The 17,093-nt window shown below is 40.0% G+C and overlaps 1 protein-coding gene across 1 annotated transcript in view; it reads right to left on the bottom strand.

Moving 5' to 3' along the window:
- Positions 1–17,093, bottom strand: part of ADAMTS20 (ADAM metallopeptidase with thrombospondin type 1 motif 20) — a 146,607-nt gene that overhangs the window by 89,749 nt on the left and 39,765 nt on the right. Inside the window, exons 5-15 of the mRNA XM_072146861.1 lie at positions 14,982–15,065; positions 12,888–13,012; positions 10,673–10,713; positions 7,870–7,975; positions 7,593–7,739; positions 6,796–6,937; positions 5,007–5,111; positions 3,546–3,691; positions 2,223–2,404; positions 1,999–2,135; positions 883–1,000 (exon numbers count right to left, since the gene is read on the bottom strand). Of these exons, the coding sequence (XP_072002962.1) occupies positions 883–1,000; positions 1,999–2,135; positions 2,223–2,404; positions 3,546–3,691; positions 5,007–5,111; positions 6,796–6,937; positions 7,593–7,739; positions 7,870–7,975; positions 10,673–10,713; positions 12,888–13,012; positions 14,982–15,065 (1,333 nt within the window). The remainder of the gene's footprint in view (positions 1–882; positions 1,001–1,998; positions 2,136–2,222; positions 2,405–3,545; positions 3,692–5,006; positions 5,112–6,795; positions 6,938–7,592; positions 7,740–7,869; positions 7,976–10,672; positions 10,714–12,887; positions 13,013–14,981; positions 15,066–17,093) is intronic.

Raw genomic sequence — 17,093 nt, 5'->3', positions numbered from 1 at the left:
TTATATTATATGGCGGATTGTTGTATGTATTTTGTTCTTTGTGGTAGCTCACTCTGTTTATAATAAAGTACAATGGGATGCTCTATGTATTTTGCATTGCTTTATTTTCACATTAAACCAATATGATTGGGTCTGGTCCTGACACTCCTTAATATATTACATATATGGAGTGGGGGGGGGGGGCGTCTTTTTATAGCTCGCCTCAGGCAGCAGAAAGGCTAGGTGCAACCCTGCTCACAATCTCACAATGAATATTTATTTTCCTTCCTAAAGTTATATCATCAAAATCACCAACCTGGAAAACTCACAAATTAGTCCATGCACTGTATATTCTCGATCATTCAATAAAATCACCATAAGGCTACATTCACACTGCCGTGAGCCCGCCGCACCGTAGCACGGCGGGCACACGGCAGCGCGGGGAGAGGAGGAGGAAGTGAGCGCAGCTCACCCCCGCCCTTCTCCATAGCGATATATGGCCGCTGCGCCGTAATACGGGAAAAGATAGGACATGTCCTATATTTTCCCGGGCTACGGAGCGGTACGGTGCCGCACGTGTGCTGCACCGTACCACTCCCGTAGGGCGCCGTGAGCCCACAGAATTGTATGGGGGACGTATATCGGCCGCATATACGTCGGCCGTATATACGTCCCCCATACTGTAGTGTGAATGTAGCCTAATAAATCAGTTGGTTAAAGGATGCTATTTAGTTTCTAAAAAAAAATTATTAATGTTTAATAACAATTTTACATACATAAATAACAATAGTAGCAGCAGAGGAAACAAGTAGCAAATGTTGCTACTGTACCTTTTTTTGTAATAATAAAATCAAGTTTAAATTTTAGAAATATGAAAGGATATTAAAGATCTACAGTACGTACCATACTGAGCTTTAGTGAATGTTCCTGCTACAGTTTTACAGGAAGAATTATCACCCCCGCATACCCCACATTTATCTTTTCTTGCTTTGGAATTTAAAACATGGTCGCAGCCTGCTTGCTAAAACAAAAGATAAAGCTGTTTTAATGCAAAAAAATCACAGTAAAACATTCTAAGAAAATAAATCAATGGTTAAATTAGTCTACAAGCTTTAAATATAATGGAGGGACTGTACTGTTTTTGTATATTTATATTTGTATGTATATTTTTAATTATTATTTTAGGTAGATTAATTCATTTAAAATGTGTAATTTTCTCTAACAATAACATTCCATCTCTTGGACAAGGCATGGTTTGGTATGACAAGGTAGGATATATTTTATTTGTACTTTAAATATCTAGGTATACGAAAAAAAAGCTCCTGTACAAAACCTGGGTTACTTTATTCACCTGGTGTGCAATGTTTTGACTCCATGTTTCGAACATTTCTCAAGTCCTACAAACCAGGATCTAGGCAAGAGGTCTGGGATCACCACAGGTCCTTTAGTTTGAAGAAAATTAGCATCTACATGTAGAATCAATTTAACTATTGAATCAATAGGAGATGTAATGATTTCAGGGCCATTTTAAAAATTCTGTGGGTACAGTGAATAAAATCTACAAGCAGCTGGATAACAGAAGATGAAGGAGCAGACTGTGTGAAACAGAAAGAAATGGGGTAAGCCGAAGAAAGAAAGGGCATGGAGGTACAGGCTGGAAAAAGTCAAAGTCATGGACTGAAGACTGGAGAAAGATGGACAAAGAGGGGATCATGGGGCACAGTAATCCATATACGAATTGGATTAAGACCTTATTCCTGCAGCCTCCGCGCATTATGCAGTACTGATAGACACTTCTTTTCCTATCTATCTATGTAACATACTACTGTGTCCTATCCATACATTATCAATCTAGAATCAAAAGAGATGGGCAGCATACCAAAAAACTTTCAAATGGCATGAAGTGTTTTCTTTCTGCTAATTCACCATAGTCTTAGCTGTGGTGTACAGCCCATCCATTTTAATATTATACCATCATAATGCAGTTATAAAACAAATAATTACATTTTTATGTCATACCCTGCATAATCCTTGAACACAGAGGTCATCAGTTTCAGGACCACATGGTGTGCCATCTGTAACTCGGTCTCTCAGCTGGTAATAGGATGATGTCCCAGAAACACGGCAAAAGAGCTTGCACCGATCTTTCATTAGAACTGTACAAATAATAATGTGTTACTCTGAAGTTTCAGCATTTACTACCTTTGCACTTTTTAGGGGGAAAAAACATGATTCATACATACTGCCACTGTATTTTGGGATCCACCGTACACCCGTTGTAAGACCATTGATGTTAAAATGCCTGCCATCAAATTGAGAACACTGCACATCTCTAAAATCTTTCTTTCCTTTGGGACAAGAATCAGTGTTACAAGATCGGAACTTCATCCTTCTTCCCACACAATATTTTCCACCATTTTTTGGCCTAAAAATATTTATAGTAATAAAAGTTTTATAATTTAACACAGACTTATCCATAAAATATTTACATGCAAAACAAAAATGAATTATTGAATGTACAGTAAGTACAGTGCAGCATTATGTTCTATTAAAATGACAAATTTTATGATTGGATTTTCAACAAAAGCAAATGATCTGCTGCTTTAATGGGTTGTCTGAGACCTATAAAAAAACTGCGATGTGGGCAGTAGGAGTCTGCTTAAAAAATAGACACATAATTACCTCCACAGTCTTTCCAGGCTGTGCCCCTTGTTTGTTTACAGAGGCACGGAAGCTGCGCTCAGATCGTCCATGCCCACCCGTCCTCAAATCCAGTGCCTGATGCAGTGCTAGTGTCAGGGGTAGTGACGGTACCGCGGATGATGACGTAAGCCGACACACTGGGACCGGAATGTAAGAGGTACCTGGTTTTCATAGAGCCCCCCGCAAAGCGGGTTGGACTTGCTGCGGCGTGGTACCACCTAGTCATTCCACAGGTGTGACTTTGTCCGCCGTGGCAGCCAAGGCGAGGTACACAGACATTAGGCAGAATGAGCGGAACAGGATCTAAGTCAAATACGGAACTGGAGTCACAACAGGAGAACGCAGGGCACCAAGGAACAAGCTTTTTCAACGGCACTAGGCACGAAGAACCGGCAGGGTGTGCAGGGAGAGGCTGGTATGTAAAGGGTTCTGGGAAATGGCCAGTGCCAATTAACGGCATGCTGGCTCTTTAAATCTTGTGAAGCCAGCACGCATGCACCCTAGGAGATGAGGAGGTGCGTGTTTGGCTGACAGACCGGAGACAGATGCGAGGATGGGTAAGTTGCAGCTGTGGGGTGCTGGAGCGCAGAGAGGGGCACGGGTGAGCCCGCAACCCGAGACATGGGTCACAGGACCACCCGTGACCCCCGTGACAGCTGGGATAAGGTGAGGACTACGTTTTTTAAGCAGCCCCCTTCCGGCCGCATAACAGTTTCTCTTAGTTCTCAGACAACTCCTTTATATAATAATGAAATGTTTATAAAATGATTTCTTCATCATTAAAATGTGTATATATTTGGAATAATTTAAGAACAAAAGTCATATTTACATAAATATATTGTGAAAACAGTTCTACAGCTTACTCAGGTTGATTGCAATATCTAGTAGATGTTTTGATTCCACCACCACAGCTTCTTGAACATGAACTATAAGGCTCCCAGGTGCCCCATTCCCCATCCACAGCTCGGGTATTGGATAGCTTGTCTACACAAACGCCACGATGACAATGCTATTTAATAATTAAAAAATACAAAACAATGACATTTTCAAAAGCTGCACACTAATGCTTTAATGTAAGATTCATCCTAGATTTTTCAACAAGAATCACAAAGATGGTTATTATAATTCAATATTCCCCACAGAGGGCAACCAACCAATCAAATACAATCTAGGGTTACATTTTCCACCCTTCCTCTTAAAGCAAATCTGTCACCAGGAATTACATTTTTAGCTGGTGTCATGTTCCAATAGCCTATGCTGTGCTGATTTTAAAAATGCTATCATCAACATACTGAATCATTTCAGTACTTTATATAAGTAATATTATCTGGCTCCCTGCCAGCAGCGTGTGGTGAGTCCTGGGGAGGGGTATCTGCAGTCACCTGTGTGTGCCTGTGTCTCCTCATGTATTCTTTTCTTCCTCTGCTTCACACTGTCCCCCTCCTTCCCCTATCTGCTCAATGCACATGACAGGAAGTGGGCAGAGGTGAGAGAGCTGCATGAGTGTGGAGGAGAGGAGACTGACACAGGTACACACAGGTTACAGCTGCCCCTCCTTGGGAACTCACCATACACTGCTGGAAGGAAACCAGGTAATGTGAATTAAACTTATATAAAGTATATAAATACTCAAATTATTCAGAATGCTGACAAAGGCATTTTTAAAATCAGCATAGCATAGGTTACGGCAACCTGTCACCATCTAAAAATGACATTCCTGGTGACAGGTTCACTTTAACAAATTATTGCTGCTACATGTCTCGTCACTTAGGTAAATAGAATTCGTATATGTGATTATGGATTGTCAGTTCATGCTGCTTCTACACATTGCAAAAGTTCCCCTGGAGTAGGTGCAATTGTATGTGGTATGTTACTATACGTGTTCTCTTAGTGACAGGTGTGGTGAAGAAGTGAAAATTGTGGGACATTGGGGAATTTTATCTTTCATGCTATGTGTGTTTAATCTTATACATGCCAGGTTGTGAACAGGTATGGTAGGCCACAATGTTAGGGTTCTTGATGAAATTAGGTCATACAGTACAAACCTCCTACAACCAATTTAATCATGGTTTGTATAACCCGGTTTCCTGTCAAATTTAGAAATATTTCTTGCCATATTTTTGGATGGAAACACACTGAAACAGCGCTGTCAATAGTTGGGAATCTGTTCCTTTTGGAATAAATACACTTGTCTGGTTTAATCCCCCAGCATGTGGCGGTAACCCAAAGAGGCAATGTATTCCTTATACCATTCTGGAAAATGTATTTGCATATTTCAGTCACATGATGAACAAACTAAGGTTGAAGGGTTAAAAGCCACATACCTTCCCAGGACCACAGTCACTCCCATCAGCTAAAGGCATATGTTGAGTTAAACATCCTTTATGCATTCCTTCAGCACTTGTACACCACAAGCGCTTACACTGTTTCTGTTTGAAAAGAAATGATTTCTTTATGTATTCTTGCTGACCTTTTATTTGCAGTCACAACATTACAGTGTCAGAATTTTGTCTATTATCACAAAGAACAACCACTGATATTTAAGTTACTTCAATTATAAATATATGTATCATTATCATCTTTTATACTGGGATCATCAGAAATATGACGATTACTTAAGCCGACACCTGGGAGCAGAGTCTAAGTGGTACCCTGTTTTCACCAGAGCCCACCGCAAAGCGGGTTGGACTTGCTGCGGAGTGGTACCACCAGGTCGCTCCACAAGCGTGCATATGTCTGTGGCTTGCTGCCAAGGCAAAGTACAAAGTCGTATAGTTGGGGAGAGGAGGAGGCCAGGACGGGCAGCATGGGATCGTAGTCAATAACGGAACCAGTGTCCCAAACAGGAAATCGCAATATAAGCACAGGGCATCAGGAACAAAGCTTTCTCTAGGGCAAAGGCACATAGATCCGGCAGGGGTGACAGAAAGAGGCAGGCCATTTATAGATCAGCGGATGGCCAGTGCCAATTAGCGGTGTGATGACCCTTTAAATTTCAGAGAGCCGGCGCACATGTGCCCTAGGAGGAAAAAGCACACTGGAACACAGTAACCATCCCAGGACCGTGTGTAGGTAAGTCAGCCCGTCGCAGCCGTACTGGGGCACAGGGAGGTACATGGGTGTGCCTGCAACCCCGGACATGGGTCGCAGTGGCACCTGTGACATAGCTCACAGAATTTCAATCCTAATCAGATTCTGTTCATTAATTTTATTCTAGTTACTTAATATATGGGTGTCTGTTCTCCCTCCAGTCTCTAAAAGTGACTCATCTCAGGCAAATTGTGACTGTTTACAGCTAATTAGCACATAGTTTTGGAAGGTGATTTTGTATATACAAATGGTTGTGTTTTAGAATAAAAGAAGGAAAGCTAAAAGTGCAATTTCATACCTTAGCTGAGGATGTGTTAGTTTAGTTTAGGCTGGGGACAGCTAGCTTCCCTCTAATGAGAGTCATAACTTGAAATCATATACATGAGCATAAAATTGGGTGTCCTTAAGTCGGGGACCGTCTGTAAATCCATGAGCAGTGTTAAATAAATAATAATAATGAAAGCAATAGTAGTAATCATGTGTATAAACAATAAAGTGCAATATGTATACAAATTATTGCAAAAAAAGGACAGTATATGCTCTCATATAAATGGTAAAGCCTTGAAAAAAGAAATACTTTCACATGTTGTGAGTTTCTGTGTCTTCCTCAGGGGTAGCCTCTGAGACTGTGTGGACCTCTAAGACAATGCATAGCAGTGCTCCAGTGAATATACCATGAATATGCTCTAATAGGGAAGATTGTCAGGGGTTGTCATTGCTTGACACTTAAGTAAAATGTAAAGTACATAGCATTACTTATACACACATGTATGTGACATGTATTATGTTCCAGAACTACATTTGTAATTTTATTGCAAAGTATCCAAATGTTTGTTATCAAATTCTAATGGCTGTAGTATATGTAGTATAACTGCAGCACTTTGCCACTGAAATACAGAATGGATTATTCTGCTATTTCCTAACCAATCAAGCAAGCAAAATACTTGTCTCTTATCCAGGTGGATAGTAGTAAGAAAGCATTACACATATCTGGCTACAAACTTACAATGATGGAAAACTTACCATATATGGACACACTTGGGACCCTTTTCCAAACATCAGATCACATTGCTTGTTAGCATCATATATTACACCGGGCAATTGATTTAAAAAATCATATACACGTCCAGTGGGCTTATCAAGGAGACATTCCCCATAGCCAGTACTATAAAAACATTTACAATCAAAATTATATGTGTAAAATAGTAATGCACATCTTTTGTTGTAGAATATCTATCCCACTAAATAAAGCAACTTAAAAGCATTAAGTTTATATAATTACCATATATACTGGAGTATAAGCCCAGTATTTCAGCACAAAAAAATGTGCTGAAATCCCAAACTCGGCTTAAACTCGAGTAAAAAAAAATATCAAAACTCACCTTTCTGGCTTCCCTCGTTGCTGGCTATATACTGGGGCAGGGGGCTGGCTATATACTGGGGGATATGGGCTGGCAGGCTATATACTGGGGGATATGGGCTGGTTATATACTATGGGGCAGGGTCCGGCAGACTATATACTGGGGAGGCTGTGACCAATGCATTTCCCACCCTCGGCTTATACTCGAGTCAATAGGTTTTCCCATGTTTTTGTGATAAAATTAGGGGCCTCGGCTTATACTTGGGTCAGCTTATACTGGAGTATATACGGTAAGTTTATATATGAATCATTAAGGATTCAAATAAAAAGTGTCGGAAACCATACATTCATACAAAAACACTTTTTACAACAAATAATAAAACTCTTAACAAGAAATTTAAAGCAACAAGTATTCCTTCAGGCATAAATGCATTTCTAGGTAAAAGGTATAAGTACTTACTCTAGGAACTCTGTAATATACTTCTGACTGCATTCAGACCAGGTCCACGGGCTTGTATCATAACTTAAAACTGCTGACATTACATGGAACTCATTTTTTATTCCTATGTCTTTGCATTTTGTGCTGTCATCGTGAGGCATGTTAAATCTGTAAACATGTGTAAATATTACAATATATAAACCCCAATGATGTTGAAAAATATTAGACCCATAGTCAAGGTTAATATTTTATTTGCATGTAATTTAAATTAAAACCTGAAAAGTATAAAAACACTTACACATGCCCCAGTTCATGTGCTATGGTGAATGCAGCACCTAAACCATTTTCCTCACTGATGGAGCAACTTCTTTGAGGGTCGCACATTGTGCCCAGTTCCGCTAATCCTGTAAAGTTTAATGCAGATATTTTAAATAAATATTTGATATTAATATTCTCAAATTATTTACTTTAAATCATTATCTATGTTTAACTAATACACTTTTATATAAATTTTCTTGGGCTTGGAAAAATGTGTCAACACTACATAAAGTATCATAGATGTAGAAATGCATAAAAGATTAAATTACTTTAAAGACCCTTAGTGCTTTATACAAAGTGTCCAATACTCTGACTACTTCACTAATGCTATTTTGGATAATGCTAGATCTACAATGGGGAAAATAAAAAATTTAATACACTGCTGATTTTGCAGGTCACCTAAATAAAATGAAGAGGTCTGTAACTTTTATTGGAGGTGCACTTCAACTATGAGAGAAAAAAAACTAAAATGCAATCCAGGAAATCTCATTTCATGATTTTTAAATAATTAATTTGCAATTTATTACATTAAATAAAAATTTGATACAATTGAAAAACAGACATTTATATTTGGTATGGAAATCTTTGTTTGCAATTAGGTCAGACATTTTCTGTAGTTCTTGAACAAGTTTGCACACACTGCAGAAGGGATTTTGGACCAGTCCTTCATATAGATCTTCTCCAGATCTTTCAGGTTTAAGACAACAGGAGTGCTCCTCCAAAGATTTTCAATTGAGTTAAGGACTGGAGACTTAGGCCCCTTTCACACTTGCGTTTTTCACGAGCGTGTTCTGCTCGAGCTTTTGACGCGCAGAACTTGCATTGCACTCTGACCTGTTGTAATCAATGAGTCTTTTCAGACTTGCATTTTTTTTTAAAGCGCGTTTAAATCTCAGTATGCTCTACTTTTGCAAGTCACGCACGTGAAAAACGCACCATACAAGTCTATGGAGACGCATCAAAAACGCATTGCACTCTGAGACACTTGCAAGTGCAATGCAAGTGCAATGCGTTTTTTACGCATCAATTGCCATAGAAAAGATAGAGCACAGTCCTGAGTCCTTTCACGTGCATTACCTGCGCGTGAAAAACGCATTGAAATTGCATTGAAAACGCGCATGAAAAACTGAGACACTGAACAAACTCTGACTGAAAACTGATTGCACTCTGATGCAAAATGTGCATTTTTCACTGACCCTGATCGCACCCTGATCAAACTCTGACGTGATCTGCAACGCAAGTGTGGAAGGGGCCTTACTAGGCCAATCATGGAGCCATTGCTTGATTGTGCTGACCATGTGTTTCGGATCACTATCATTCTGGGAGTCCCAGACACAATCCATCTTCAATGCTCTTACTGAGGGAAAGAGGTTATTGGCCAAAAATGTTTTAATACATGTACCACTTGTCGTACATGACATCGTAGTGTATTACTAAAAGTAATCTTTGAGACTGTGGTCCCAGCTGATTTCAAGGTCCTCCCATGTAGTCCTGGGCTGATTCCTGGCCTAAGAACCATCTTTACCCCACAACGATTGATCTTGCATGGAGCCCTAGACTGAGAAAGATTGACAGTCATCTTGTGTTTCTTTTATTTCTTTAAAATCGCAACAATAGTTGTTATCTTCTCACCAAACTGCTTGCCTATTGTCCTGTAGTCCATCCCAGCGTCGTGCAGGTCTACAATTTTGTCTCTAGAGTACTTAGAGAGCTCTTTGGTCTTAACCATGGGGAAAGTTTGGCGTATGATTGAATGAGTGTTTGGACAGATCTCTTTTATACAGGTAACAAGTTCAATTAATGCAGAGAAGTAGGAGTTTCTGATGAAAAAAACTAACAGGTGAGAGCTAGATGTATTACTGGTTGTTTGGTGACTAAATACTAATTTCATGCAATAATAATAATAATAATTCCTTTATTTATATAACGTTCACAGATTACAGAGTGCTACACAGAGCTTGCCAAATCAGTTAAATGCAAATGAATTACTTAAAACCCCATACAATGTAATTTTCTTGATTTTTTTAAAATTATGCAAAAGTGTATCTATGAAAAACAATTACAGACCTCTTCATTCTTTGTAGGTGGAAAAACTTGACAATATCAGATTTGTATCAAATACTTATTTACCCACTGTAGTCCTTGCTTTATGACAACATTTATTTTGTAAAATAAACTAATGCCATACAATTAGTTAATACACAGTATTTTACCCCATCTATTTACATACTTATTGTAATGAAAGGGCAGAATTTGTTAAACGGGTTGGCTACCTCATGTTTTTTGTAACATGCATGTAAGTGTGTGTGGGGGGGGGGGCAGGATATGAGGTAATTTACCAATATACATCTATTAATAGTTCTGCTCTGCTTTCTTGATATGTAAAGTGAGGGCTCCTGTCTTCTACCTCATCAGCCAGACATTCCTGACCATAAAATGGCTGTTGATGGAGGATTGTGTAATCTCTATCTATCCATGAACAATCACCCTGGCAATTGTTCATGGACGGATAGAGATCACATGACCCTCCATCTGTGGCCATTTTATGGACAGAAATGTCTGGATGATGAGGTAAAAGAAAGCAGAGCAGAACATGTGTATTGGTAAATTAGCTAAGATCCTGCCCCCCACACTTACACACACATTAGAAATCACGTGAAGTCAAGTGGCCAATCCCTTTAAAGGTAAGGTAAGTATTCTAACACAGGGAGCTACAGTAATTTTACGAATATTTAGATGGCTTCCTAGAACATTACATTCAATCATCAAATGTTGTCACTCACCTAGTGTATCACATTTATTACTGGCCCTGCATATATCTTCTCTATAGAAAAAAAGAGATAAAAATAAAGAATTTTACAATAATTGGCATTACCTGCATGTAAAGATTCAAAATATCATTGTTTCATACATGTTTTTTAAGTGTTAGTACATTCTTGTGAATATAAATCTGATCAAATAAAAAATATTATTATAACTAAATCACTAATTATAGCTCATGAAGCAAATAAATGTGCATAGTGCAGGAGCGCAGGAAGACAGGCCCACAGCTGTCACCATTTAAAGGGAACCTGTCACCAGGAGACCCATTTTTAGCACTCCCCCAGTCCCCACAGAGCATAGTACATACACTGCCAAAGTGTTTTTGTATAAAAAATAGGTTTTACAGAAAAAAGATGTGTTATATTGTACCTTTCATTAGCATGTGCTGTGTGACTAGGCAGTTGCCAATTGGGAGGGTCTGAAAAGGAGCAGTTCCCCCCACACTTGGGGAACAGCTCCTCCATGTGGCATTTTCAAATATAAGAAAACACCCATCACTGGGCTTAGCGACGCCCCCTGCCCCTCTGCCCCCTGCTCCTGTTGGAAGTTATTCATATATTTGAAAAGGTCACATGTTTCCCAAGGGTGGGGGGGAAATGCTCCTTTCCAGATCCTCCCAATAGGCAACTGCCTAGTCACACAGCAGATGCTAATGAAAGGTACTCTATAACATATCTTTTTTTCTATAAAACCAATTTTTAACACAAAAACACTTTGGTAGTGTATGTACTATGCTCTGTGGGGACTGGGGGATTGCTAAAAATGGGTCTCCTGGTGACAGGTTCCCTTTAATATCTGCTCCAATCTTCCCGTAGACCCCAAGATACATGGCACTGGCCAGATGCAGGAGTAGTGCGCTCCTAGCTTGTGCACTGCAGTAGATGTTTTCCTCCAGGCAGGGCCAGGGGATGCAAACTAACCTGCACCTCTGGAGAGCCGAGGGTGCAGGCTGTGCACAATAACATTCAGCAGAGTCAGAGAGACTCTTCTCTTACAGGAAATGGCAGATATACGGGACGGAGAGAGGAGGAGGTGTGCAGGGACACTATGCTTCCTGTGCTCTCCAGCTGCTTCTCCTCTAATGCTGTCCTCTTCTGCTGAAGTCATGACTGAAATGTAAGTATTATGTGGTATATTAATATAAGGTGTACATATTTTATTTCCATGTATACTGTATTTGCATACTGCATACGTTTATATCTAGATTGTGTGTATTGTGTGTTTAATGTTCATGTGTATATTAATATGCTTTATATGTTCATATGTTTATAATGTGTATTTTCTATATGTGCTCATGTGGAACAGGGTGTTAATATGCTTAATTTATATTGTATTTAGCATGTATATGGATATGCATATATAGGTATATGAATATACTGTGTTATTAAATCTCAAATTTAGTGTAGCAAAATGTAGCTTCAGGGAGCAGAAACGCAATGCAAGCACACAGGGGTGGGCCTCGGCCAGATAGCAAATGGGTTTTCATGGAAACACAAGTGATCAGTAACCAGCGCCCTATGTCTTGCATTGTTTAGGGTGCAGCCACAGGTGTCGCTAGTGCGGTGTTTACAAACACAAAGCTGGCGCATGGAGGCAGGACTCAGTTCGATTGCATATGCATTTCCAGTGAAAAGCATGATATTGGTTACCAATCGCATCCGAAACACATATGTTATTGGGCCGTGGCATGCGTGTTTATTCCGCTTATAAACTGAATCAAAGCGGTACGTGTGACCGCACCCTTAGGCACCATGCACATGTTGTTTTAGGAAGTGTTATTTTTCTATAACATCTCCATTTACAACTGGTATTTTTCACTTTGGACAAGTGTACATGGTGCATTTGGACTGCACATTTAGATGCAATCCAAAGGCTTCTGATGTTATCACGTGTTGAGATAACATTCCTTTTCTATCACAAATGCAATGGAAATGTAATGCAGGATCAGCATGTGATCACGGTTGGAGCCTTTGGATTGCGTCTCAAATGCAATCAAAACGCACCGTGTGAACACAGCCATGCTGTTTCAGTAATGTTGTTCACGCTTAGCGGGAGGGGGACTTGTTAGGAATTTTGCTCTTGGGCCCAGATAACAGTTACAGCCTTTGCTGGGGGATTAAAGGTTTCTCAAGTGCTTTATGTACTGCATGATTAACATACTTTGACAAATAATACCTGGTAAGAAGAACAGCAGTATCATAGTGGGAGGGATGAGAGTCATCAGGAATATTTTGTGTTCTTTGCCAGACACAAAAATTGTGAAGAGTTGTAGCTGCATTAAAGCTGATTGCTGGTCCATCCTGCACATTAAAAATGGCTACAAATATTAAATATGTATCAAAACAATGTATTACATTGTATTAGGAGAAAGAAAGAGCTGACAGCATAGTATATTATTGTCTATACTATTTGTCAGTCTGCAACAGTTTCTATATGAACATGAAAAACAACTTGCAACAAAAAGATGGATAACTCTGATCTGTTCTATATTTTACTGGGGAAAAGATAAACGCAGGACATGGTCATTGTTGAGGTCTAAAATGGTGGCCCAGATCTTTGAGTGAATGAAGCTGCAGGTCAAGCTCACTCCTTGCTTATTCATTCATTGTATATAGCACAGCTGGGGATAGCCAATCACTGCAGTAAACTGGCTCCAGAAGATACCTAGACAAAGCAATAGAGTGGCACACACTTAACTAGGGGCTCCCTATTATTTTATTTGTACACACTTAAAGATAATTTTATATTATCACTTGTCGTAGCTCCCAGCATTGCCTGGGATAGTAAATAACTGCTCTGAACTATAACAAAATTGGGTTAACAAAAAAATATTTTATGTGTATCTCTCTCAGTGTCTCTCTGACTGTCTCTGTGTCTGTCTCTTACTATCTCTGACTGTCTCTAACCTAGGTTTTCTATCTCTGTCTCTGTCTTCAACTGTCTGTCTATGTGAGTATGTGACTTTCTCTGTATTTGGCTCTGTCTCTGACTGTCACTTTGTCAGAAGTGTCTGAGAGCAAAACTGTTCTAGTTGCCCATGGCTACCAATCAGAGCTCAAGTTTCATTTTCCCAAAGCTGTTTATAAAATGCATTGGTTTCCATGGGAAATTGGAACTGTTTTACCTCAGACATTTCACACATAAGCTGTCTTATACTCATTGCCTATAGTAACCAATCAAAGCTGAGAGCTCATATTAATTAACTATGGCAAAACAGCAACCACACATGGCCCAGCTTCTAACTGCCACAGCAGCAGCAGACAATGGCCCCTGAATATGGTGGTTAATAAGTGTATTTTTGAAAGTGCAGGGTGCAAATTTCAGCTCAAAACCTACTCTATGATGTTCCCTGAGTCACAGAGAGCGGCTGTAGAATATTTGGTGATTGTAGACGCAACGGTGCAGATTCCTTTAGCAGACATACATACACACACACACATATACACTAAGCTTTATATACAGACAGTCCCCTACTTAAGAACACCTGACTTACAGATGACCCCTAGTTACAAACGGACCTCTGGATGTTGGTAATTTACTGGGGGTCATTTACTAAGGGCCCGATTCGCGTTTTCCCGACGTGTTACCCGAATATTTCCGATTTGCGCCAATTTTCCCTGAATTGGCCCGGGATTTTGGCACACACGATCGGTTTGTGGCGCATCGGCGCTGGCATGCACGCGACGGAAATGGGGGGGGGGGGGCGTGGCCGAACGGTAACCTGACGGATTCGGAAAAACCGCTGCATTTTTTAAAAAAAATGGTCGCACGGGCCATACTCACATGCACCACGATGAAGATGATGAACTCCAGGGGCACCTCGGCGAACTTCGGCGCAGCAGCGCCACCTGGTGGACATCGGGCGCAGGACCTTCATGAATCGCCGGAAGACCCGAACGCTCGTCAGAGAAGCGGCCGCTGGAACGCGAATGGACCGGGTAAGTAAATGTGCCCCACTGTATTTTAACCCTGGGCTACAAGCTTTATTGTTAAACCTGGTTCTTGTGAAAACCCAACATTTTTAAAATCCAATTGTCACAGAGACCAGAAAAATTTTGGCTCGGGCGACAATTAAAAAATATACAGTTCCAACTTACATACAAATTCAACTTAAGAACAAATCTACAGAACCTATCTTGTACGTAATGCGGGGACTGCCTGTATTGGATAGGTCACCACTGTGTGTAAGTATACTTTATGTAGTATATGTGTATAGTTCAGAATGATCAATAGAATCCCAAAAAAGAAGAAATATGATAAATATCATACCTGTTCATTGTGAATTACAATTAGCTTTACAATCAAGATATTTATATAATTCCCAATGCTTGGATCTTTATAGATAGCAGCAACCTATTAAAAATGTTATATAAATTAGATAAATTGGTAACAATAACCAGTGATATTCAAGTAATCAATAAACAAGCTAGTGTTGTCAAAAACACATTCAGGGTACATTCACACAAACGTGTGCCTGTTCGGCTATAGGGATTCTCACTGTGTGTTGAGTCAATGGGGCAGATTTACCAATCACAGCTCAGCTTTCATTTTACCAGTGCTCATGAATCACAGGGGAACTGTGATTGGTTGCCATGGGCAACTAGAAATATTCTGACTTTCAGACACTTGACAAGTCTGCCCCAATGTGTGCTCATTGCACAGTGACCGGACACCATAGAGATCAATGGGGACGGATATGTGGCCGCAAATGGTGCAGACGCATATCGGCATTACGGTTGTGTGAATGAGCCCTTAGGCGGCATTTAAATGCAGTTTTTAACGTCACAATTAGGGGTTCATTATAAAAAGAGAGAAGTATAAGGGACAGATCTGATGGCAATTTGATTAAAATGCCACCCTAAAGTGCAGGAAGACCTGTATGGGACAGATTGTGCTTTGCTTTTTTTCAATCCACTCCGCTTAAACACCATGCAACAACCTGAACTTGTTAACTAAAGCTATCTGTTCAAAAAAAGAAACATATAAAACATTGTTGGAAAACCCAGTCAAATGGGCATTTTTGACACATTCACAGGAAAATTGGGGGAACAATTATCAAGTTTGTGCAAAAGTAAGACAGTTCATAGTTACAGACAGACAGCAGATACCCTGATTCCCTGAAAATTAGAAACCCCCCAACAATAAGACCAAGCACATTTTTTTCCAAGCTTAGAAATATAAGGCCTCCCCTGAAAATAAGACCTAGTGGCAGTGATTGCTACAGCTTCGCCCACGTCATACATTAGTATTAGTAGATCATTTAGATACTCCAAGAGGCTGGGACATGGTTGAATTCATGGGTTAAAATCACTGTGCTGAAAATGCTACAAACAGCTACCTGAAGAAGTCGTCATTGAAGGAAAGTGCTACACATGGGGCAATTCAGCATGAAATTTCATTTTTGGTGAGTTATAAGGATCCAGAAGATTATGGGGCACATTTACTTACCTGTCTGAGTCGCGATCCCCGAGGTGCGTTCCTCGATGATGATGCACTGTGCCGCGATCCACGTAGATCCTGCGCCCGATATCCTGCATGTGTCGCTCCCCGCTCAGGTCCACTGGAGTTCACCTTCTTCTTCCCGGTGCATGTAAGTGCTTGGCTTGCGGCACAGATTTGAATGTTAAATCCTTCTCTTAGTCCGACGTAATTGCGACATAATCCGAACACGATCCCCGGCGCACTCCCAGAAAAGTGGAGAAACCCGATGAAAATGCGCCCGCAGGACCCTTAATAAATAAGCCCCTATGTATTATGTCAGATGGTTGTGCTGATGTATGTGATGAGCACAAAATATTAATAAATGTAGATTTTTTTGTTAAACAATAAATGTGAATTCCCCAAAAAATAAAACCTAGTGCGTCTTTAGGAGTGGAAAGGTTTGATGGAGGCATGCACACTCTATAGCCTGCGCCCATTCAGGCCTGGTTAAAGAGCAATTCTAATGAAGTGGCAATGGAATTGTACGATGGCGTATCCACTAGCTGGACCCAGCTGAGGCGTCCTGATATATTTGTCTTAGAGTGTATCCCCTTCTTTAGATTTAAATTTAAATAAATCATATTCCTCTAAAATTCACTAGGTTCACATTAGAATAATGCTCCAAAGACATTTTTAAATGAACATTATTCTAAGCAAATTTATTTTACCAGAGAGATTAACATTGGCAAAAAATTTCTACAGCGTCTCTCAATCATGGGTGTGTGCAGGCTGTTTAACACAAGTGATCATATCAGATATCACACAGCATTCCTCTTGGCACACAGCATAGCATCCGTATATAGAAACCATTTACTCATGCTTGTATCAGAAAATAAACCACGGAATTCTGTTTCAAATATACTGAGCTTACCCATGGAGAAGTAACCAATGCTATTATAC

Source organism: Engystomops pustulosus, chromosome 4, assembly GCF_040894005.1.
Source record: "Engystomops pustulosus chromosome 4, aEngPut4.maternal, whole genome shotgun sequence".
NCBI classification, from domain to species: domain Eukaryota; kingdom Metazoa; phylum Chordata; class Amphibia; order Anura; family Leptodactylidae; genus Engystomops; species Engystomops pustulosus.
Note: the sequence above shows the minus strand (reverse complement) of the source record. Positions and strands in the feature narration are given on the sequence as shown.